This window comes from Balaenoptera physalus, assembly GCF_965194825.1.
Source record: "Balaenoptera physalus genome assembly, chromosome: 10".
Classification (NCBI taxonomy): domain Eukaryota; kingdom Metazoa; phylum Chordata; class Mammalia; order Artiodactyla; family Balaenopteridae; genus Balaenoptera; species Balaenoptera physalus.
Window position 1 is genome coordinate 80,896,300 of NC_138889.1, and position 26,616 is coordinate 80,922,915.

The 26,616-nt window shown below is 35.6% G+C and overlaps 1 protein-coding gene across 1 annotated transcript in view; it reads left to right on the top strand.

Moving 5' to 3' along the window:
* LUZP2 (leucine zipper protein 2) overlaps positions 1-24,150 on the top strand; it is a 446,993-nt gene extending 422,843 nt beyond the window's left edge. Inside the window, exons 10-12 of the mRNA XM_082476703.1 lie at positions 1,342-1,434; positions 19,913-19,999; positions 20,760-24,150. Coding sequence (XP_082332829.1) covers positions 1,342-1,434; positions 19,913-19,999; positions 20,760-20,858 — 279 coding nt within the window. The 3' untranslated portion in view covers positions 20,859-24,150. The remainder of the gene's footprint in view (positions 1-1,341; positions 1,435-19,912; positions 20,000-20,759) is intronic.
* Positions 24,151-26,616: the final 2,466 nt, after the last annotated feature.

The following is a 26,616-nucleotide window of genomic DNA, read 5'->3' on the forward strand; positions in this document are numbered from 1 at the left end:
GGAGGAGTAAAGTTTCACTGTCATTCTTTACCCCCTGCTCTTTCTGACCTTAATTGTAAATGAAGTCCCTTTTATATTTTGTCCAAAATAGCAAACGCCTACAAAAATAGATAGATGATAGGTAGATAGATAGATAGATAGATAGATAGATAGATAGATAGATGATAGATACACAGATAGATAAAAGCTTTTATTCTGCACATATTTCTTACCTAAGTCTCACCACCAAAATCTGGGAGCATTTTCATAAATACACAATATTTGCATTAGAAAATATAATTAAGCAAACATTAACATTTATCAATATGGGCATATTTATATTTTAAGGAAGATATTGAATACCTACTCTAAAATGTAATCTCCATCATTGGTGAACCTGGTGTTATTTTTTACAGCTTACCTAGCTAGGTTAAGTTTCCCTCCTGTTGGTTTCAATGGCAAACCTCTATCTCAGCCCTTATGTTGTACTGTCAGTTTTATTTTATTGATTGACTCCCAGTATCATTCAAGTCTCTGTGATTACAAGCAATCAACATTGACCCTTACCAAATTAAATGAAGGAGCTTTAATGATAGAATATCAGGAGCTCATACTATCCAGGAGAAGACAGAAGTAACAAAGCTGGGAATGGGCAGAAACAGAGGGTGCTTCAGAAGACTGGGAATGTGAACCATAAGAAGTGTCTCATTGTAGCAACAACTTGGACAAGTCACCCTACTGGAACTAATGTACCTATTTAAGGCCTCTTTTTAATCTAGTAAGTATTTAATTTCAAGAATGAAGGTTCCAAAGACCTAACTTGGATCGTGTGCATTGGCATTTCTGTGTAGAAAGTAGCACAGAGAAATTTATAATAATATTTACGGTTTCTGGAGATATAAAACAGTACTTGGTTAGTGAAGCATTGGAGTGAATATAATTCTCTTTTGTAAATTACAGTGAGATGTTAGAAAACATCTTATTTCCTATTAAAAAAACAAGATGTGTGCTTATTATTTCCCAGATATACTGGGGTTTAAAATAAAGAGAAACGATAGGATTCCTGTTTTTTTGAGGAACCAGGATCCTTAAAATAAAAGCTTATTATGCAAGAAATAAATGTTTCCAGTGGGAAAATAATCCCATTGGACAGCACTAATATAAAATTGAATAGAAATTATTTAATTTCACAGTTAATATTTAAGGTACAGTTTTTAAGATCTCTGATATATATAAATTTTCATTTTGTTCTTTTTCTTTGAGTGTGATGTTGCCATTGTATCATGTTTTACAATAGTCCTAGGATCTCTCTGTTGAATCTATTTCTCTCTTTTTTAATGTTCTCTCTCTTTCTCTCTCAAGGTTCAACAAACCACTTCTGAAGCCCATGAGAGCTCTCAAGTTGAGACTACAAAGGAAGAATATCTGAGTACCCCTGAGTGCGATACTCAAATTGTAAGATTAATTTAAAATGTTTTTTAACAACATTCAACATGAAAACAAGGACATAAGCATTTTAACAACCCTAGTTTATGCCACTATGAAATGTTCTATTTATATGTAATATCTACTATCTAAACAGTGTACTTTTAAATTTGAAAATACAGATAGATATGAATCATGTAGGTGTTCCACTAGGAAATGTAATTAGACAATTAGGGGTACTATGAACTTGACTTGCTAGAGAGGTAAGGGGGTCATTCCCACAATCACATGACAGAAAGCTATTAAAATGTTAAAAACAAACACAAACAAACAGAACTCCAAACAAAGAATGTGATTCAATAATATTCTCCCCAAGAAGCAAATAAACCCTGCATTATAGAGACATTACATTAGAGGAAGGGAGATTCTTACCCTTCAAATGATAATAGGAAATATGGAACTTGTACTCTGTGCTTTCACTTGTAATAAGTGAAATGAAATTTTAGTTCTAGAACTTTGACACGATAACAGATCTATCATGTCTGGGCTTGAGGAACAGCAAATGACAACAGCTGTATTTAATAGATTCAAAGCTAGGCTTCAATCTAGTTGACAAAATGGAAATTATCTGCTGAAACTATTCATGATGGAAAAGAAATCAGGTGATAGCAAAGGAAATAAGGCAGAATAGAAACATAAGTTAAACAAGTCAATCTCTTTTTCCTCTATTGACTGCCAAAGTAAATTTAGAAATATAAATTTCTCAACAATTTTGCCTTCACATCTTTGTATATTGAAGCATGTTCCAAAACCATACAATTTAGAATATAAGGTTAGTGAGAAGTAGAAATAAAATATTCTGCAATTTACTTCCAAGGAAGGAAGAAGTCAAGAAGGTTTGGGGCAGGAAGGAACATTTTTGCTGTAGTTTGAAGAACAGATAGGTTTCTGACAGTGTGAGTGAATGTGCAGAGACAAGAAAACATCTGAATAATATAAGTAGAGAGTAGCATACAGAAAATGGTGGGATGTTGCCTAAGAAGATAATTTGGGACTTAAGTGGGAGGGGCACTGGATTCCCAAGCTAAGGAGTTTGGTTTGAATTAGGGATATAGTTAAGATTTTCAAATGTTTATGTCCAGTTAAATGATAAGACCATTGGGTTAATTTTAAGGAGAGTGCCCTTGTTTCTTGATATACTTTCCTAAAACTACCAAAAAATCATTTTGCAGTATATATGTATATCAAATCATTATGTTGTACACCTAAAACTAATACAATGTTACATGTCAATTATATCTCAATTTTTAAAAATTAAAAATAAATAAGAATCTTGGAAGCTTCTGGCCTGCACCCTTATGGGTAATGCTCAGGCTTGATCCTTCAATGTCCTGCTTTGAGCCCTTGGATTAGGAGGAATTCAGTTGCTTTTTTCCTGCCCTTGTACTGGTGTATCAGTGCCTTGAGCAAATCATTCACGTCATGAGGTGGCCAAAACATCTGAAAGGACAAAGAACCAGGACTTCATCAAACTTAACAAACAAACAAAATAGTCCCACTGAAGGCAAACCTGAAAAGTTCTATACGTTTTGCTAAGATTCCCCAAAGCAATATTTTGGTCTACTTTTCTTGTCAAGAGAGAGGCATAAATTATTTTTTTGTTGTTTGTTTGTTGCACTCTCTTTCTACTTTTGTTGTCCTTCCTTGTCACTAGCTGCTCCTCTCCCTTCAGTAAGTCCCATAAGCATCTGCTACCTTGGTGGAGACCCCGATCTGGGTCCCTTCAAAAAGCTGCCTCCACCTGTACCAGCATGAACGCTCTCTCTCTAACCTGATTTCAGTTCCCTAGGTTTTAGTCTTTGAAATCTCTACTTCCAAGCAGCTACACTTTCTAGTGCAGAGAGTGCTCAATATTTATAGGCTGTAGACTCAGTTACATGTAAAGGCCAAGAGAGTAATAAAAGTGAATGAGATAAGCCAGGTGTAAGCAGTAGGAATTAATCAGATTGCTGTGAACATCAGTTTTCCAATTCTACATCAGTAGTTGTTAGCCCTGTCCTCACTGTAGTATCACCTGGAGGGCTTTTATAAAATACTGATGACCAGGACCAACCTCAGAAAAACTGACTCAAAAAGAAAGGAATTAGAACACTCCCTAACACCACACACAAAAATAAACTAAAAATGGATTAAAGACCTAAATGTAAGACCAGACACTATAAAATTCTTAGAGGAAAACATAGAACACTCTTTGACATAAATCACAGCAAGATCTTTTTTGACCCACCTCCTAGAGTAATGAAAATAAAAACAAAAATAAACAAATGGAACCTAAATAAACTTAAAAGCCTTTGCACAGCAAAGGAAACCATAAACAAGATGAAAAGACAACCCTCAGAATGGAAGAAAATATTTGCAAATGAAGCAACTGACAAAGGATTAATCTCCAAAAAATACAAACAGCTTATGCAGCTCAACATCAAAAAAACAAACGACCCAATCAAAAAATGGGCAGAAGACCTAAATAGACATTTCTCCAAAGAAGATATACAGATTGCCAACAAACACATGAAAGGATGCCAACATCACTAATTAGAGAAATGCAAATGAAAACTACAATGAGGTATCACTTCACACTGGTTAGAATGGCCATCATCAAAAAATCTACAAACAGGCTTCCCTGGTGGTGCAGTGGTTGAGAGTCTGCCTGCTAATGCAGGGGACACGGGTTCGAGCCCTGGTCTGGGAGGATCCCACATGCCGCGGAGCAACTAGGCCCGTGAGCCACAACTACTGAGCCTGCGCGTCTGGAGCCTGTGCTCCGCAACAAGAGAGGCCACGACAGTGAGAGGCCCACGCACCATGATGAAGAGTGGCCCCCGCTTGCCACAACTAGAGAAGGCCCTAGCACAGAAACGAAGACCCAACATAGCAATCAATCAATCAATCAATCAATCAATAAAATCTTTAAAAAAAAATCTACAAACAGTAAATGCTGGAGAGGGTGTGTAGAAAAGGGAACCCTCTTGCACTGTTGGTGGGAATGTAAATTGATACAGCCACTATGGAGAACAGTATGGAGGTTCCTTAAAAAACTAAAAATAGAATTACCATATGACCCAGCAATCCCACTACTGGGCATATACCCAGAGAAAACCATAATTCAAAAAGTCATGTACCACAATGTTCATTGCAGCTCTATTTACAATAGCCAGGACATGGAAGCAACCTAAATGTCCATCAGGAGAGGAAGAGATAAGGAAGATGTGGTACATATATACAGTGGAATATTACTCAGCCATAAAAAGGAAAGAAATTGAGTCATTTGTAGAGACGTGGATGGACCTAGAGAGTGTCATACAGAGTGAAGTAAGTCAGAAAGAGAAAAATAAATATTGTATGTTAACACATATGTAGAATGTAGAAAAATGGTATAGATGATCTTATTTGCAAAGCAGAAATAGAGACACAGACGTAGAGAACAAACATATGGTTACCAAGGGGGGAAGGGGGGGTGGGATGAATTGGGAGATTGGGGTTGACATATATACACTATTAATACTATGTATAAAATAGATAACTATTGAGAACCTACTATATAGCACAGGGAACTCTACTCAGTGCTCTGTGGTGACCTAAATGGGAAGGAAATCCAAAAAAGAGGGGATATATGTATACATATAGCTGATTCACTTTGCTGTACAGTAGAAACTAACACAACATTGTAAAGCAACTATAATCCAATAAAAATTAATTTAAAAAAAAAGAAAAATTGACTCAGCATCTTAGTATGTGGAGTCTAGACATTGGTTGTATTTATTTTTTTAACTTCTCCAGGTGATTCTAATGTGCAGGCCAGTTTTACTAAAAAAATGTGTTTCACATGTACATGATTATTAAAATCATGTAAGGAGCTTTTAAAAATTAAGAATTTGAGAAGTTCTTCAATAAGTTCTAAATAAATAGGACTAAGGGTAACCATTTTTTTTTCTTTTTTTAAAAAAATTAATTAATTAATTAATTTATTTTTGGCTGCGTTGGGTCTTCGTTTCTGTGCGAGGGCTTTCTCTAGTTGTGGCAAGTGGGGGGCCACTCTTCATCGTGGTGCACGGGCCTCTCACCGTCGCGGCCTCTCTTGTTGCGGAGCACAGGCTCCAGACGCGCAGGCTCAGCAGTTGTGGCTCACGGGCCCAGTTGCTCCGCGGCATGTGGGATCTTCCCAGACCAGGGCTCGAACCCGCATCCCCTGCATTGGCAGGCAGATTCTCAACCACTGCGCCACCAGGGAAGCCCAGGGTAACCATTTTTTAATGTGGACTTGACAACACTCTTCCCAACCCAGGTGATTCTTAATTTGAAAAACATTGGTTTAGATAACACATAATACCTTTAGAGTGTTGTTTAGTAATAGAGTTTCTGCTTCTCAAACTCTGTTATATTTGCATTTAAAGACAGCAATGCCTAAATAAGGCTCTGTAATGGTAGTACGATGTGACTTTTGCTAGTAGGTAGAGGGGGTCCATCCCAGAACCCTTTGTTTATTATGCAGCCATATATAAGAGAAGCACGGATGTAGGACTGTGAAATTGATCAGGAAGCTAATGTGTGATTTTATCCATAACTAAGCCTTCCCTTGAGAGAGCTAGTGGACCATTATCTCCCCAAGCTATAGTTCTCAGAGTGTAATTAACCTTAAGCATGGAGAGCTCTATAGTTCCTTTCTAGCATTCCCCAATAATAAGAGAATAATTCTGATGACTTCCTCCACCTTACAGGAAAAAGTGGGAGGATCTTTGGATTTATGAGAACTACTGTTACTCAGCTTGTCTAAATTCACCCAAAATATTCTGATTTGTGTTAAACAGCATGAAATGCATTGCTTCCGTTTCAATACAGCAATGTGAAAATAGCTTCAACTTGACTCTAACAAACTGGAGACTCAGGCTCCAGTTTGGGTTGCTTTACTCGAATATCCAAATAAGATATCAAAACATAATTTCATAAAGAAAAAACAAAATAAATGTACCTCCTCTTCTGATAAAGGGATTGGTGCATTTTCTGTTGTAGGAAGGATAGTTTTATCATGTTAGGCAGAAGTATAGTCTTATTGTCTTTATTTGGAGATTGAGTATGGTTAAAAGATGCATAGAAGTGCCAAGTTGATAAGAGGTGGATTTGTGATGATTAACTTTATGTGTCAAAATGACTGAGCTAAGGGATGCCCAGAGAGCTGGTAAAACATTTTTTCTGAGTATGTCTGACAGGGTGTTTCCAGAAGAGATTAGCATTTGAATCATTAGACTAAGAAAAGATCTTCCCTCATAAATATGGCAGGCATCATCTAATCCCATGAAGGTCCAAATAGAACGAAAAGATTGAGGAAGTACAAATTCTCTCTCTCTCTTTGAGCTGGGATATATACCTTCTTCTGCCCTCAGACATCAGAGGTCTTGCTTCTGGGGCCTTCCAACTCCAGGACTTAATACCAGCAGACCACTCACCCCAGTTCTCAGGCCTTTGGCCTCAGGTTGGGAGTTACACCATCAGCTCCCGTGATTCGCAGCCCTTTGGACTTGGACTGAATTATGCCACCAGCTTTCCTGGTTCTCCAGATTACAGAGGGCATATCATGGCATATCTCATCTTCCATAATCACATGAGCAAATTCCCATAAAAAAATCTCCTCTTAAATATCTATGTATATATTCTATTAGTTCTGTTTCCCTGGACAACCTAATACAATCATTTTTCCATATTTATATTTTATATATTTTGAAATATTGGCATCAGGTTTTTTATAAAAGACTTTTTTCTTTAATCAGAGATTAATCAATGTTACTTAGTTTTCTACAGAGAGAAAGTAGATGGTAGTTGTTGAGTTAAATTTTTACTTTAGTGCCCTTACTTGACAAAATTAATAGTTGGCAAATTTATTCCCATTTCTTTTTTTTAAAATGTTTTTCTGCTCTATGAAATTCAAAAATGTAGAAACTACTAAATGAGAAAATTTTTTAAATAATAAAAGTAAGATAAAATAGGGACCTGAATGAAGCCAATAACAAATAATTGAGAGCATGATATAAACAGAATATCAAAAAGAGAAATCCACAGGACTTTGTGTTCAAGCAAAGACGCAAGAATAAGGATGAAGTCTAATATGAACCCCAATTTTCATGTTGGCTAACTGGAGCAATTATATTGTTATTCTCAAACAAAATTAACTACTACAGGAGAAATTTTAAGTTAATTTTTGTTTATTTACTTCTGAACAAAAGAGGTTCATGCTCTCTTAAAAACTAGAATGGACAAAAATGCACGTTGGAGCTAATTATTTGTGAAAAATATGACAGTTTTTAAAAGCATGTCATTTGCATGCTGTAAAAATCACACATTTTAAGTATATATTTCAATTATTCATTTAATTTACTGAGTTGTGTAACCATTACCACAGTCCAGTTTTAGAACATTTCTATCTTTCTAATAAGATCCCCCATGCCTTTTTTTAACAGTTAATCTCTATAAAGACAGTCACTAACCTAGCTTCTATCAGTATAGATTTGCCTTTTCTGTAAATTTTATATAAATTGATCATATAGTGTGTGATATTTTGCATCTTGCTTCTTGTATATAGCATAATGACTTTAAGGTTCATCCATATTATAATATGTATCAGTAGTTTGTTCCTTTTTATTCTGAATAGAATCCATTGTATGGTTTTACCACATTTTCTTTATCCATTCACCAGCTGATAACTTTTTGATTTTTTCCACTTTTTGGCTATTATGAATAATGATACCATGAACATTTACATAAACATCTTTGTGTGGACATATGTTTTATTTTTCTTGAGTAGATACCCAGAAGTAGCATGGGATATGGTAAATTCTTCCTTAACTGGTTAAGAAACAGACAAACTTTTCCAAAGTGGCTGCACCATTTTACATCCTAATTGGGAATGTATGAGACTTTTATTTTCTCTACATCTTTGACACCACTTGTTACTGTCTGAATTTTTGCTTAAAAAGCAAATTCTAGTGAGTGTGAAGTCAAATTTCATTGCAGGCTTAATTGTTAATTCCCTAATGGTTAATAATTTGAGCATATTTGTATATACTTATTAGCAAGTCATATATTTTCTTTGGTGAAATTTCTATTCTAATAGTTTCCCCATGCTCTGCTGGGTTGTTTGTCTTCTCAGTGTTGAGTAGTAAGATTCCTTATATATTCTGGATATAAATCCTTTACCAAATATATGATTTGAAAACATTTCTCTCCATATATTTCTTGTCTTTTCATTTTCTTAATGGTGTCTTTTAAAAAGTAAGGTTTTTTAGTACAGTTTTAGATTTACAGAGTAATTGAGCAATAGTTCAGAGAGTTCCATATAGCAACCAGCCATCTTTCTGTAATTTATTTCTAGTTTAGTTCCATTGCAGTCTGATGGCATACTCTACACTTGTTCAAATGTATTTTATGGCCCAGAATGCAGTCTATCTTGGTAAATGTTCCATGTGACTTTGAGAAGAATGTGTATTCTCCTCTTCTTTGATGAAGTGTTCTATAAATGTCAATTAGATCCGTTTTATCTGCACTGTTGTTCAGATCAACTATATTCTTAGAGGTTTTCTCCCTGCTTGATATGTCCACTATTGATATAGAGTGTTGAAGCCTTAATCTATAATAGTGGTTTGGTCTATTTCTCCATGCAGTTCTATCAGTTTTTGACTCATGTATCTTGACATTCTGTTGTTAGGTGCATTCATGTTAAGAATTGTTATATATTTTTGTAGAATTGGCCCCTGTATTATTATACAAATGTCCCTCTTTATCCCTGATATTTTTCTTGGTCTGAAGTTGGCTTTGTCTCAAATTAATATGACTACTCCAACTTTCTTTTGATTAGCATGGACTATCTTTCTGAGTCCCTTAACTTTTAATCAACCTGTGTCCTTATATTTAAAGTTGGTTTCTTATATACAACATCTAGTTGTGTGCTCTTCTCTTATCCCCTCTTACAATCCCTGTCTTTTATTGATATACTTAGACCCTTCACATTTAAAGTGAATATTGATATAGTTGGATTGATGTCTGCCATAATTTGTAACTGTTTTGGATTTATCACATCTTTCATGGGTTGTGAAAGAACCTTTTATAGAGAGTATATATAGAGTATTTCCAGTTCCTCTATTATAACATTGCTGTCATTCATTTCACTTAACCATAAGCTGTAATTACAAATACATTGTTGCTATTGTCATTTTGAACAGACTGTTATCCGTTTCATCAGTTAAGAACAAGATAAATAGAAACATTATTTTACCTCCACTTATTACTTCTAGAACACTCTTCCTCTCTTTTTGTAGATCAGGGTTTCTGAACTATATCATTTCCTCCTGTCTGAAGAACTTTTAACTTTTCTTGAAAGGCAGGTATACTGGTGACAAATTCCCTCAGTTTTTGTTTTTCTGAGATCTTTATTTTTTCTTCACATTTGAAGGATAATTTTACTGGATAATATTTCAATTTTTTTAACACTAAATATTTCACTTCAATCTTTTCTTGCTTAAATTGTTTTTAAGTAGAAGTCTGAAGTAATTCCTATCCTTATTTCTCTGTCGTTAAGTTTTCACCTTTTGATTCTTTCAATATGTCTCTGTGGTTTTCTGCAGTTTGATGACATGCCTAGATGTAATTTTGTTTTTCTAATCTTCCAGGATTTGTGATTGAGTTCTGTCATTACCTTTGGGGAACTCTCATCATTCTTACTTCAAATATGTCCTCTGTTATTTTCTTATCCTTCTAGTATTTCCATTACCTCTACATTGCAGGTTTTCTAATTGTTTTACAGTTCTGGACATTCTGTCCATTGTTTAAACCCTTTTATCTTTGCATCTGTTTGGTACCTTTCTATCAACCTGTCTTCAAGTTCACTGATTTTTTTCAGTGGGCAATGTCCAGAATATTGATGAGCTCCTCAAAGGCAGTCTTCATTTCTGTTACAGTGGGGTTTTTTTTTTTTTTTTTTGCTTTATTTTTAGCATTTCCATTTGATCCTTAGATTTTTCCATCTTATGCTTATATTACCCATTTGTTCATGCATTTTGTCCACTTTTCCCCCTAGAGCCCTTAGCATATCAGCCACAGTTATTTTTAAACTCCCAGTCTGATACTTCCAAAACATTTGCCATTTCTGAGTCTGGCTTTATTGCTTTTTTATCTCCTCAGACTGTGTATTTTTCTTGCTTTTATAATACCTCTAATTTCTTCCCAGTTTATTAAAATATAATTGACACATTACACTATGTAAGGTTAAGGTACACAAAGTAGTGATATTCTATATCTATATACTGTGAAATGATAACCATAATAAGGTTAGTTAACACATCCATAATCTTACACAGTTAATTTGTGTGTGTGTGGTGAGAACATTTAAAATCTACTCTCTCAGCAACTTTCAAATATACAATACAGTATTGTTAACTATAGTCACCAAGGTGTACATTATATTCCCAGAACTCATCCATCTTATAATTGGAAGTTTGTACCCTTTGACCACCTTCACCTACTTTCCCAATCCCCCCTCATGCCCCCGACAACTACCCATCTGCTCTGTTTCTATGGGTTTATTTTGTTTTGTTAGATTTCATATATGTAAGTAAGATTTCATATATGTTAGATTTCATATATGTAAGTGTTTTGTTAGATTTCATATAAGTAAGTTAGATTTCATATATATATAAGTAGATTTCATATATGTAAGTATCTTAGCATAATCCCCTCAGTGTTTATCAATGTTGTCCCAAATGGCAGGATTTCCTTCCTTTTTTATGTCTGAATAATATTCATATACATATATATTCCTCTACTTATAACACTTTATTCACCTGGAATCTTAGGTTGTTTCCATGTCTCAGATATTATAAATAAGGCTGTATAACCCTCCCAGACTTCAGACAATGCTACAAAGGTACTGTAATCAAAACAGCATGGCATTGGCACAAAAACAGACATTTGGATCAACGGAACAGAATAGAGAGCTCAGAAATAAACCCACACATCTACAGTCAATTAATCATCTACAAAGTAGGTAAGAAAATACAGGAGAAAAGACAGTCTCTTCAGCAAGTGGTGCTGGGAGAGCTGGACAGCCGCATGTAAATCAATGAAGTTAGAACACACCCTCACACCACACGCAAAAATAAACTCAAAATCGCTTAAAGACTTACATATAAAACATGATACCATAAAACTCTTAGAAGAGAACATAGGCAAAACATTCTCTGACATAAATCGTACCAATATTTTCTTAGGTCAGTCTCCCAAGACAATAGAAATAAAAGCAGAAATAAACAAACGTGACCTAATCAAACTTACAGGCTTTTGTACAGTAAAGGAAATCATAAACAAAACAAAAAGACAACCTCCTGACTGGGAGAAAACATTTGCAAGCGATGCAATCAACAGGGGCTTAATTTCCAAAGTGTACCAACAAGTCATATAACTCAATAACAAAAACAAACAAACAACCCAATTGAAAAATGGGCAGAAGACCTAAATAAACATTTCTCCAAAGAAGACATACAGATGGCCAACGGACACATGAAAAATGCTCAACACAGCTAATTATTAGAGAAATGAAAATCAAAGCCACAATGAAGAACCACCTCACACCAGTTAGAACGGCCATCATTAAAAAAATCTAGTCTTAGTCACTCTTACTATCCAGGACAGAAACAGATGCAACTGGTAGAAACAACTATAAGGAGGAGAATATTTCAGTCAAATATAAAAGTGAACTCAGTGAAAAGCACCTGAAAATAGAATTAGCCTAGAATAGAGAATATAGTATATTATATGATTGAATAATGAAAAACAACCATTCTGGGATGTAGTCAGGAAATGAAGCATTAGAGTAGAGGAAAAGAACTATCATGAGATCATCCCGTTCTGTTGCAGGATTCTGTGATCATCAGCAACCTCACTGAGTGCTGATGGGAACACATGCAATCTCTTAGTAAATAAATACCAAAGGTGATTCATTTTCATTCCTGTTGGTCATACCCTAGACTAAATAACATAGTAGAGAAAGCCTGGAAATTACCACTTTGCTGTTTCCTAGCACGTCACTATGGCAAGTGATTTTGTTATTCAGATCCCTTTTCTATAAAATAGATGTCAATGATTTTCAGACTCTTGCCTGCCTATGACTCATCAGGTCAGCCTGTAAAACTGCTTGTGGTAAGGCTCCACTCCCACCGATTATTCGTCAGTAGATCTGGGACAGAGCCCAGGAATGTGTATCGTTTGAATAAACCCAGCTAGATTTTCTTCCATCTATATTTCCTGTTAAATATTTTGAGAATCTTTAATGTTGATTTCTTACAGGTTTATCATGATGATTGTATATCATAGATATTAAATACACAGTGTTCAGTTTTATCATGGATGTCCTTATTAGTTCAGTCTAAAAAAGCTGCTCTGCAATTTTCATACTCAAGGTCTCAACATCTTGTATGGACAAGGTCCTAAACTTGGAATTAGAGACCATGCATATTCTTAGATAGCTTTGTGGGTTTGTTCCACTTCCTGCCCTACGCAGCCAGGCAGGGTCACCTAGGAAAATGGCCACTGGATTTCTTGACCCTTTTCTTAGTAGACATAGAAAACTTGAAATGGATCACCAAAAGCTTAACAGCATATTGGACTATCAGTTTTGGGGATGTTTAAATTCCTTTGAAAGCAGCTTTGCTTCAATGGTAATTTTGGAGTCAACAGGGAGAAAGCAAAGGATGTACCTGCTTCACCCCATTTTCCTGCAGTTTGCAAATGTGCCTCATATTGTTTAATAGCATATCAAGAATTAAAGACATTGAACATTTTACTTTAATTTCCACATAGGTATTGAGACTTACTACTCAATGTAGATGTGCTTTACAGTGTTTCTGACTCCTCTAGGTAGCACACACTTAACTTTTCGTAATGTGCTGAGGAACCGAAAGGCAGCAGTGGCTTATGTTTAGCATTGGAAGCACTCCTCGCTCAGATTCTTGCCATCACACCTGCTTACAAGTCCCTGACCAAAGGGAGTTCATTCAACAGCAAAGCACTGTCCAGGGAACTGAGAGGAGAAAATGTGCAGGAAATAAATCTAGAGCTGCGAGTAGAAAATTATGCCAGCATTTTCATGCTAAAACAATTTTGGCAGAGATTTTAAAAGTCCTAGTTTGCAATTATATCCAGTATTCACTGTGTGGCATTTGATGCCCTGATGAGTCGTTGGCAGACATTAGCTTAACAAAATTTTCTAGGCAAGTCATGCCCTGCTGTAATTGGGCTGAGAGACCACATACCATTGTCATTCTGGGCTACGTTCCATCAGACCATCTGAAGAGGTTGGCTTCGTACAAGGCATTCTTCATTGTGCTACTGTGGTATTTTTTTTTTTTAAGAAGGAAAAGGCATGCCTCCAGATTACATGGGAAGTATAGATAGTTTCCTAAGGGCTTTAGAACAAATTTCTGCTTTTTACATTAGATAATAAATTTCCATGTTTACCCTCCTATAACGTCTTAATTTAAAGCATGCAAAATGTTAACTTAATTATTATTTCTTACCAGGAATCATATAGAAACCATAAGAATAATGATTAACTTATAATTTGGAAAATACAAATAACCCAGTAAGCATGTTAATAATTATTATAAGGAAATTCGCCAAACAGTGATGTGCAAATACAAAGGTTAAATTGGTCAATAACTCTTTGACCCCTCCTACCTTCCCTGAGACATAATGGTTTTCACCGCTGGGTCCCCATAGTACTTGGTTTATACACATATTTTATCCTGTATCACGGTCCATCTTGCATGTTGATTATTTGTATAAGGTTCTCATTCTGCATTAGATAATAAGCAATTTGGGGACAGAGACTATAAAAGTATTGACATTTCCTTCAGCACCAAACAAAATACTCATCTTAACAGATGCTTGTAAATATTTTTCCAAAATATCTAAAATTATGAAGTTTCATAAGTTATGAAATTATGAAGTTACTTTTTCCAAAATATCTAAAATTATGAAATTATGAATATCTAAAATTATGTGCCACTGGTGGCACAGTGGTTAAGAATCTGCCTGCGAATGCAGGGGACACGGGTTCAAGCCCTCATCCGGGAAGATCCTACATGCTGTGGAGCAACTAAGCCTGTGCTCCACAACTACCGAGCCTGTGCTCTAGAACCTGCGAGCCACAACTACTGAGCCCGCGTGCTATAACTACTGAAGCCCATGTGCCTAGAGCCTGTGCTCTGCAACAACAGAAGCCACCACAATGAGAAGCCCACGCACCATAACGAACAGCAGCCTCCACTCACCACAACTAGAGAAAGCCCGCACGCAGCAACGAAGACCCAATGCAGCTAAAAATTTTTTAAAAATAAAATAAAATTAATTAATTAAAAAATAGGAAAAAGAATCCTCCTGCCAATGCAGGGGACACGGATTCGAGCCCTGGTCTGGGAAGATCCCACATGCTGCAGAGCAAATAAGCCCGTGCGCCACAACTACTGAGTCTGCACTCTAGAGCCAATGAGCCACAACTACTGAGCCCACGTGCCACAGCTACTGAAGCCTGCGTGCCTAGAGCCGGTGCTCTGCAACAAGAGAAGCCACCGCAATGAGAAGCCCGTGCACTGCAACGATGTGTAGCCCCCAGCTCGCCACAACTAGAGAAAGCCTGCACGCAGCAACGAAGACCCAACGCAGCCAAAAATAAATAAATAAATACATTAATTAATTAAAAATAAATAAATGAATAAAACTATGACGTTAGACAGGGCTTCATGTTTCAAATTTGTAACTATTTTGTGTGAAGGATGAAGCATTATGGTTCAGGGAGGTAGTGTGACTCGCCTAGAGGAGGCTGGTTAGGGAGCATCGGTGTCAGACACTGTCTCCCTCCCACTCCTCTGTCCCTCCATTAACTGAATTCAGAGCCATCACTTTGATTCAGCATTACATTTTTAATCTTTGAACTTCTTTTCTAGTTTCTGCCCTTCTTAGTATTAAAACAGTACTAAAGTATCATTCTGTAATAAATATTAAAAAACTCATTTCATACACAAGAGTGACATGAGAGAAAAATTTAGCCAAAATGTGTTTATGTTTCTAAAAATCTTGGTACTTAATTCCATTTTTTTCTCCTTTACAGTATTCTGAAAATCATGCTTGTTTTTAGCCTCCAGCTTGTCCCAGATATTAATTAAATATGAAGAATGAGTTGGACTTTTTAACTGTCAGAGATATTTTTTCTTGGTAAAATTTCAGGTTGCCCAGTTACGCATTTGCATTAAGTATTTTGTGTTCTTTTAAAGTTTTAGAGAAAGGTCATAAGAGGAGCACCTAATATGTGCAAAATACTCCTTTAGGAACCATCCTATAGTTTTATTTAATCTAAATCTTCCAAAAATCCTGTCAGGTAGGGATCATTTTGCCTACCCTACAGATAAGGAGTCAGAACCTCCTTAAGATGAAGTAACTTTCCCAAGTGTATACAGCAAATAAGGGCTAAAGCAATTCTAACCTGAAATGGGCTCTTTACTCCATTCACCTAGCCGAGTTACCTACATTGTATCATGTCACTTGATGTCAAAATTTTGAATTATCCCCATTTTACAAATGAGGGAAAATTGAGGTTCAATTGGTATTTCCTACCATCATTCCACCAACAAGTACTGCCCTGTCATGAAGTTTTCAACAGTATAGGAATGTAGAAAATAGACATTTAATAGTCAAATAACAAAATATTAGCAGATTTTCCATGAACCAATCTCTCTCTCTTTCTCGCTCTCTCTCTCTGCCTCTCAAGAACAATTTCTTTTGACATTGGATCCTTTATATAATTTTAGTATTCAAATGTTATTTCTTTTCTGAAATATTGTTGAAAAATAGCAGTGTGTTTTGCTTGTTGGTTTATTTGTTCTAACGTTGAAATTTGTTTGTCACTGGTGTTTAATTTTATTCTTCTGTAAAATACCAAAGTTTGGAACCTCAATGTTCATTATCAGAGATAGTGGGAGATGGAGTTGGGACTCAAATTCATTTGCACGTGACTCCTGATAATTATTAAGGAAACCCCAGTATTAGAGTCTGCCCCACCATGGTAGGATTATGTATTTTTTTCCTACAGGGGTAAATAATTAAAAGGGCTTGTCTCAACTAAATTTGTTGTTACTTTGCCTACTTTTGTGGCCATAATATAACATTTTGTCAGATGGTAGTTTGTTGCCCAAAGCACAGAAACAAACTGGTTATTCTGGTGGTGTTGGGGAAGATGTATATGTGAGAAAGAGCATGTAATCACTTTAATAAAGATACGTTCATGGTTCATCCCATTTCATAATTTACAGACCCAGCTGTGGTCCTCCCTAGGTCACCTGTATAATTAATAGGTGAGCTGCGTACGGAAGTAGCTGAATCTGTGCAGACTTTCCTGATCATTCTTCATATTTTATTACTTGAGTTTCTAGAAATAGGTACTATACTCATCCGGTTGAATTTTATCTAATTGAGAGAGTGTTTTGAAGGCTTGTACCTGCAGGAGTGCTTATATCTGTTGCCTTTCTGAGAAACACTAGGAATTTTATGAACCCCATCTCATGAAGTTTCCACAATGCCTGTGAGGCACACAAAAAATAAATTTAAAGGTTGTGTTCATTATAAGATCAAAATATCAAAAAAGGTTGGAGCTGTCTTCCAGCCACGTAATATTTTCTTTACTGTTGAAATTTAATAAGTATTCATTGTTCAGATGATCAAAGGCTTGTCTCAAATAGCCAGCTGTGCTTGCATTAATGAAAGAACATACTCTGCCATAAATCCCACGATATCTTTCTCCTGACAATGACCTCAAGTAGTAATTCATACACAAAAAACGGTTTTGGGGTCAAATAGATTTGGCAAATGGTTATATCATATCTCCTAAGAGATTTATAATGCATTTGTACACTACAAAGAAGTGGATTTCAAATTTCACTGTGCATTTGAATTGCTGGATTGCTGATTAAAAATGCAGGCCCTATATTGGTAGGACTGAATTATCACCCAGGAGTATTATTTTTTAACCAGCACCTTATATGATTATGCGAGCAGATCATTCAAGACGAAAGCTTTAAGAAATTGTGTGTTAAAGGCTCTGAGAAGAACTACCTTAAATACCACTGTTTAATGTTCAAATAAACTTCTTCTCCAAATTTACGTGATTTATGAACTCCATTATTCCAAAATATATATTGGGAAACCTTACACTCTGCAGGTTACTTTCTGCATTCTGAGCTTGATTTAGTACATTTATTTTAGTTTTTTTTTTCCCAAGGCCGAAAGCAAGTATAATAAAAACAAAGGTCAGTTGTATTATTACAGTAAAAACAAAACAATTATAATATTCCAGGGAAATTTTAGTTTCTAGGTCTAACTCAAACCCGTACAACATAAAAAGAAAAAAAATTCTTAGGTAGTGTAGAAGATTCCTCTGTGTAGATGCCAAAAATTCTTTGGACTAAGGCACTCAGGGTTTTGACTACTGGTTTCTATTATTATAGTTATAATCTTACTTTTCCACTGTACTCTAGGCTTATTTTGAAGAAGGGGCTATGTGCAACCATTTTGGAGCTTTTATCAAATATAACTAAATCTCATATGAAAAACTCAGGCATTTATGAAAATTCTAAAGGACTGAAATATTTTCATAGCCAATGTTTGTTTTATTCATTTATTATTTATTTAGTGATTAGATATTGACCACTTGCTATCTAAGAGGCATCTAGCTGGGATCTAGGGCTGATACATGTAGCCTCTATCTTCAAGGAACTTACAATATATCGAAGAGTCAGACATACATATACATATAAAAGCGTTAAGTGTGCTAATGTTCCTAATGCATTGTACCTTTAGAGCAGGAGAGTGTGATGAGCCTACCTGGTGGTGAAAATGATGTGCTAGGGAGGGAACATGTAGCCGGTCTTCAGGATCTCCCAGTGAAGAGAGACCTTTATGAAGGTGGAGGGGAAGAGCATATTACACAGACACAGAAGGGTAAAGTAACATGAGTGTTCAGTTAAGAGCCATGCAGAGCAAGAATAGGGAGAATGTGACAATGACTTTGCTCTCAGATTTGAATTGGAGTAGGTTAAATCTCATATACGACTTCTTTCGTTATCATCCTCTCCTAGAATTTATGGAAAGTTAGAGTTCAAAGCCAGCTTAGGTATCCTCCTTGTTTGACTTCAAAGAAAGAAACTGACTTGCTCAAGGTTAGAGTTACACAGTGGCCATGAACTATTAAACTCCCAGTCTCCATTTTATATGTTTTATACAGGGAAAGGATTACAGAAAAATCACTAAAAAAATGTACATATTCTTACATTAAACCATTTTTAGTTACTTTAAAATGTGTTTAAAATAAAAAAGATGAAAATAAAAGGAAGAGGTGAAGGGAGAATGAGAGGCAGTAAGGAAAGGAGGAGGGAGGCGAGGCAGACTAAGGAAGAAGGAAGAAAGAAAGGGAGGGATGGAGGGAAGGAAAATTCAATATTTTAACCTTGGTTAAAATGAAAAATGAAGGGCAACTGGAATATGCTGCCAGTAATTCATTTTCTTCAAGACTATTGAGGCTAATAAGTAAGATGAGATTTCCTGGTTAGTAAAATATATGATCTTCTTCCCAGAAATATAATCTTTTTTAAGATGTTGAAGTTTTTTGCTAGACAGATTGATGATGTTGACCAAAAACAAATAGATTGACAGACATTTCTTCAGCAATGATGGGTTGGTTTGGGATCAGCAGAGAATTACAATTTTGGGTCTGCAACCATGGTGAGCAAGGTACAAGTGCCCACAAGGCAAAGGAAAAAGAATTCTTTCATAGAGGGGAAAAGAAAGTTGGAAGGGCTACAGTAAACAAAGAGTTCATGGCTTTTCATGGGCTGAGTTGTTGCCAGGAAAGAAGAGGAGTCTTTCTTCGTCTTGTTGGGCTCTGCTATTGCTGCAAGGTGTGAGAGCGCCCCCTTCTGGTCTCCTGACTAGTTAATCGTGATTCCAGGTTATTAATTTTTTACAACGATCATATTGTTTAAGTTGTTTCCTGGCTTGCAATATTGATGTCCGGCAGGCATAAAGACCATGGATCCTAGAGTCTAGACACATCACGGATATAGAATATAGTAGTTTTGTAACTCTTTACTTTTTAAAAATTTTTGCAAAGAAAGAACTTTCCATTGGAATTGAGCTTTTGTCGTAGTAGCCGACTGTCATAAGCATCACTAAGATTCCCAAATGGACTATGAATGCTTGCCCATTCCCTGGGATCCCACTAATGTTGTGATAAATTTGTCCCTAGCTTGACCTTTCAGTTTGTCTCAAAGTGAAGGAAGTTTTCAATGGGAAGATTTCAAAGGAGATTTTCTATTCCCTCCCTTCATTTAATTTAACTTCATTGACCTATTTTCAATCGCAGCTTTTACAGGGGAGCACGACCTGTTCAATGAAGCACGAAGAAAATCCTGCAAGCAATGACACTGCAGAATCAGAACCTGTCCCACAGGTATTTGGTTTGGTTTGTTTGCTTGTTTTGATTGTCAGAAAGCACTTTTTGAAGCTATTGGGTTCCATGATTTTCTCTCTTGCTTTAGCTAAAGCAGCGATGCTGTATTACCTAATACAAGACACATCTTTCACCTATTGCCTCTGGACCTTTCCATGACCACTGTGCCTGCCACTAAACTTTTGGTTTGATTAGCTGAGGTCCTAGAAGAACAAGGGCAAGGGAGGGGTCTCACCCCTCCCCAGCAACCAAGAAGCAAAACAAAAGTAAACAGAGAACAAAAATTATACATATATTCCTTATAGGACAAAGAAGATAAAAAGAAGACTTGAGAAAGCAGAGAAGGAAGGAAGAAGTACACATCCCCCACAAAAACAAGTAACAAAGAAACAACTCAGGAGCTTAATTCTGAACTTCTATCTGGACTGTTCTATATTTGACCAAACATATTACATCATAGCAATTATTAGGATTCATTTTACTTAACACATTTTTAATTTGGGGGTTAGATTCATCAGAGTTGGATGGTTTGACCAAAGTTTTCTCAAAATAGTTTTTGAAATATTGCCATTTGTGGAAAATATTTTATGTGCTTTCAAGAAGTAGCAGTGTTAACATATTTACACTTATTTTCTGCCTGGCATTGGTTTTCTGTAAGATATTTGTTGAGGTACATGAGTTATTCTGTTAGGATTTTAATTTTTACATTCAACATTTTTATTTTGACTCTCCTAATTGTCTTTTCCGTATTGTTTGACAGAATGTGCCGGTGCCTCCTTGTACTGAATGCGAAGAGGAAAAAAACTCGGGAAAACAATTGACCAGCACTGAAGGGAAGGCAAATAGAGAAAAAAAATGACTGTAAATACCAAGAAACTGTGTTAAAAACATCCATTTGCTATTGTCTTCATACTCTTTTTAGACCACAAGCTTGATGGAAATACTAAGTTTTTAAAGCATGCAACTTTTTCACAATTTTATGTAACTTTATACAGTAGTCTACAAATTTTCCAAAAGATTCCAGGCCAATTATGATCCTTAAGCAATAACCTAATTAAAATGGATATCCACAGTCATACATCGTCACTGTCATCAGTAAATTGCCCAGTATAAATTGGTCTTTTTTGAACTCAAATGCAATATAACATTTAATTCTTCTGGTTCATTTGGGTATCCAGTACTTCCATGATCTAGTTTTTTAAATCAGCTGGAGAATGTTTAAATGTGGATCCTCAGCATTTTTAGAATCCAAATTGAAACCATATCATAAAGATTTTGGTCCATGCTGGTTAATTGGAGTCACTCTCCTCAAGGTTGGAATCTGTACTGACCCGAATATATTATTTATTTGAGTGTGTTCATTGCTATTCTCATTACTATTTAGAACCATGTCTAAATAATATCAAGGCATTTCCGTCAGGGGTTTAGTCAATTAACAAAATTCTTTAAATATGTTTAGTATAATGTAGACAAAATATCAAGGAAGAATGACTAAATTTCTGACACAATTGATTAGATTTTTGGCATTCTATAGACACACCCCTATGGTTGTCTGCTGGAATTACTCCGAGCTATAAATCAAGCTGTTTGAAATGCTCAGTGTGATTTTTGGTATGAAATTGGGTAGTGGGATGTGGGATGGGAAGAGAGGTCCAAAATACAAATATGCAAGCAGATAATATACATTTTAAAATGAGGATTTGATGAAGGTAAAATAGCCATGTAGAACTAATGAACCCCAATTTGTATATTTTGAAAACAAATGTATTATTAAAATAAATCAGTGGCTGTGGGAACCTTTGACGTTGGGACTCTACATAAGAATACCACTGATCAAATAAATTCACTCTTGGATACTCTGAACATACCTCATAAGCAAGAGTAATTGACACTGACTGAAATGATACGTATAGCATCAAACTTATAGACTAAAATCAATTGGTTAAATGATGTAGTTAGGTTGTCTGCACCAAATCTATTCACTTCTGCTGGTTAGACCCATTTTGTAGAAAGCGTATAAAACCATTGTTTTATAGACTGGATCTGTCAAGCCACAATTAATTTGGAGCACAGTATTCTGGCATGATCTGTAATCAATAGATGAACTTAAATTCTGGGATATGATGGCACAACTTTGACCACAGTGACATATTCAGAGAAATTTAGTGATCTGGAGAAATGCCAAACTATCATTAACAGTAAAAGTGATACTGTGATATATTCATGTAGCAATTGTACTTGCTGAGTAATTCTGTGTCACTTATCAGTATTTTTCAGATTACAGGCTACCTAAGAAAGAGAACTAGTTTTATAGATGATTTATAGAGTTTTCGGGTGAAATGACCAGGACAAAAGAAAAGATCAAGGTCTGAAGCTCCTGCTGACTCCTCAGCTCTAAAAATCATTTAATTCGATGAGATGGAATATTGCTAATTTCCCAGGTCCTATTCCTTGTAATTTCCATATTGTACCCAGAAACCCTAACCATCTCTAAAGATTTATGAAAAGGAAGCAGATAATTTAGTTTAATTTAGGTTTACTTTCCTACCTCCACCCATGGCTCCAACTTCCCTCCCAGACCATATGGATCCTATGGAAAGTTAATCACCATTTCACCTTAGCAAAGTATGTCTTGAGGAATCTTTGGAAATAATACAAATATAGTCAGGCTGATATTTTTCCGAAAATTTTAGAGGGTAACATGATGAAAGAGAAGTTGGCTTAATATTAATCAAATTTGAACAGCTTCATCTATAAATTATTTTTTCTATGCTCTAATTTCCTATTCTACTACATGATAATATAATCAATTTTCTTCTCTTAAATACTGGCATGATCAAGTGGGCTTTGAATGAATATAATGTACACATTTTTCTTTAACAATAGGTAGCATTATGCATCCTGCAGAGTTTACCGTGGTATATTCACTGCATTATTTGTTTAAAAACAAAAATAATTTGTAATAGAAGAGTTTTATAAATATTTTTAAGAAATATTCTGGGAGTTCCTTTTAACAGTTAATCACAGAATTCTTTTTAGTACGTACTATGACTTGAGTTTAATGAATGCATTTTATTTCTCTCAATCCATTAATTGCTGAGGTTTAAAATGCTTTACAAACGTGTGGCTTTTGTCCATAAGAAAGGTGCCATTTCTTATTATTTCTTTTAATTAGCTCCTATATAAATAGATGTTGTTTTTGAGGAGTTAACATTCATAGCCTAACTATCCTCATGTGGAAAAAAAAAACATTAAGCAAAATGTTGAATGTAGATAGTACAATTCTATTATGTACTTGTAATAGTAAGCAGTGAAGAATTACTTATGCTTTGTAGAATATGAATGGATTCCTGTTGAGAAACAAACACACTTTCCAGTGGAATAACTTATTTTAATATGAGTACTACCAGAACTAACAGTTTATTTCTCTCTATTATTTTGAAGTACTGATATATTCATTCTAAGTTGGGAATTGGTTTTGGACTTTGTGTCTCCTTTTATATGCATTAACTATGTAAACTAGTGCCTAAAATGTGTAAGACCTAAATGAAAGCTGACTGTGTCTATCCCATGCCAACATTCTCAGATGAAAAGTGAAAAAGTGAGTAACTCATCTGGATGTGGTTTTCTGTGTGATCTCAAATCTCTGAATACCGAATATCTATGGCTAACTAATTTTTTTTTCATTCTTTAGTCATATATTTAGCATTGAAGTGCGATTTAGGAGGCATTTCTGTTTCATAAAGTATACTGGATTAGAAGTCTGAGACAGTTATATGTGAAGGAGACATTTACTGTTTTAGATGGACAGTGTGAATAGCTGGATTAAAATAATATTTGTGAACTTTGCTATAATGGAATCTTTTAATTTTGTAGCTCAGGTACTGTAATTAGCGCTACTTGAAGTAGAGGTTGAAATTATCAGTGACACCAGAGAGTAGGGTAAACTGTTCAGACATAGAGAGTAATGACAACATACACTTGTTTACTTAGGGGACATTTTCTTAGTCATGTATACAGTCTTAAATTTCCCCAAACTATTTGTTCATCTGGGTTACGTTATATAATATCGATGGTCAAGTGGTGAAGAATAAAAGGTACTGAAGAATGGCCTATTTTTGCTCAATAAAGGTTTGTTTCCAAGACTACTATGTATATGATCTACCTAAACTAATTGAAAAACACACATTAACTTTTAAAATAGTACTCGCTTCTGTGTTTCATGATCTAAGAACTTTTTTGAAATGTCATCCTGGAAATTTCTTCAATCTCTCTTTGCCACTGTCCCAGAAAACCCTTATTTTATTTAGTGTTTTTTTTTTTTTTTAATAGAGTTCCATGTTGGCAGAGATTTTTGTCTGTTTGTTTGCAAATGAGTCTCATGTGCTTAGAACTAGCTGCCCCCTAGCAGGTGCTTAAATATCTGTTGAATGAATTCAGAACCTGAAGCATCAATGGAAGAAGTAAAGAAAGCAACAAGGTAACATATTCTAGTATGATAACAGGAAATCATAAGACATAGTCTTTTAGGAAAAGAAAATAAATATCATGTTTTTGTTTTTGTTTGTTTTGATTTTAGGTTATTTTTCCTTTGCATTTTTCTATTGGGCCTGTGTCTGTGACTAAACAGAGTAGATATGGCACTCCTGGATGAATTTTGGAATGCAGCTCAATGTTATAGACATAATTCACATGGCACATATGTGTCTTTAATTGGAACCCAGATTGGGCATTCTCCTGAACCTGTACAAGTCACTCGATTTCTTTTAGTATAAGTTTCTAAGCTCTTAGACTTTAGGTAGTTGGGCTAAGATTTTCCTCTCCATTCTGTTGAGCTCTAGTTTTTTAGCAGACATAAGCCAAGGGCTGCTGAGAAGGTAAATGAATATCTAGAGGATGGGGCTCACTACTAGAGGATCTATACTTTTATATAATTTATTTGTTGGGCTTACACATTCTGCGTATACTTTTAGTGGAGAAAGGAAGTCCAAGTCTAAAGTGATTTGAAAATCACTGAATAACATAATCTTGATGATCTCCTTTCTCCGTTTGTTCATTCAGTCAGCCAGTCATTCATTCAATAAATTTTCTTTGAGATTCTACAGTGTGCCTGCCATTCCACTTCTTTTGAAGATCCAATAGTAAACAAAAATAGTGATTATGAATATTAATGTTGTGCTTAATATATACCAGCCACTGTTTTAATTTTTTATAATTAAGTATTCTGAGGATTATTTAAGACAGATATTACAGTTATCCTCATTTCACAGACGAGGCAATTGAGGTAGAAAATGTTAATTGAATTGCCCAAGATCGTACAGCCTGTAAGGGGAAGAAGTAGGATATAGATCTGGCAATGAGTTTCTTGAATCCATGTGCTTAACCGTTTCCCCACACTGTCTCTCCGGCGAATGCCGGAGTCCTGCTTTCATGGAGCTTACAGTTTAGAGAAGGAGACAACCGTTAATGAGGGAAGTACACAGAAAAGTGTATGACTGCTACACAGGGTTCTCTTTACAGCGTACCGCGGGGCAGGGGTGGGGGTGCGAATGTCTCGTACCTGTGTGAAGTTCTCACTTCGAAAACGGTATTAAACTAATATTAATTAATATATTTTGCATGACTGTCCAAACCTTCAAAAATAAATTTTATAGTATTTTCAGATATTAGCTAACAATATTTGAAACGGAATGCTTGAATTCAAATAAATGGTTGTGAATTAGTGCTGTTCAAAAAAAGAAAGCATCATATGGAAAAAGTACCATTACTTTCTAGTCCCTGAATGCTAGGATATATGAGTCTATGAGGTATAGATGACAGCGAAATGTGGGTTTCTTTCATAAAAATAGAAATTTTATTTCTCTCTCTCTTTCTCTCAGAAAAGCCATGCATTCAATGTCATGATGATTGACCAGGATTAGCTTGTACCATTACAGCATTTGCATCAGAAATAAAGCAAATGTGCTGTGTGTGTGTGTGTGTGTGTCCCCCTTTCCCCCCTTCTTGGTACCTCCCACTCCTAAATTCCTTAATTCCTTTGAGAACACCATTTCACCTCATATCATGTAGACACAGTGGCATCTTGGGAAGGTCATATAATGCAATATATTTGTTCCCAGAAAATCAGGCACTATTTGAGGCCCCTGGAAGAAGCAGTTGACCTCTGCACCTGATTAACTGCTGAATGGGCATACTTCCTTGGGCAGCATCTCTACCAAGGGTGAGAAAAAGAGAGAGCATCCTGTGGTGAGTCTTGTCCTTGTAAAAGTAAATCAAGAGATAGATACTAAGCAGAAGCTTCCAGCTCAAGTTTGGTGGATGCAGCACAATGGAGCAGAGGATGAACATCCCTGTTAAGTTCCTGTTAAAGTAGCAGCATACTCACGGTGACATATTGGTTGTTTTTCCCCTGCAAGTTTCAGTTGGACCCCTTTAGGCTTCTTCAATCTTGGTCCCAAAACTTAAAGATCATCTGGGCTGGAAATCCCCGAAGCTACCCTTCATGCCTTTCTTTGGAATAACACACTAAGTATGTAAATCTTAGTGTACACTTAGCAGAGAGTCTACATACTTAAATGGTCATGTTTCCAACATGAGTAAAATGTGCTGCTGACACT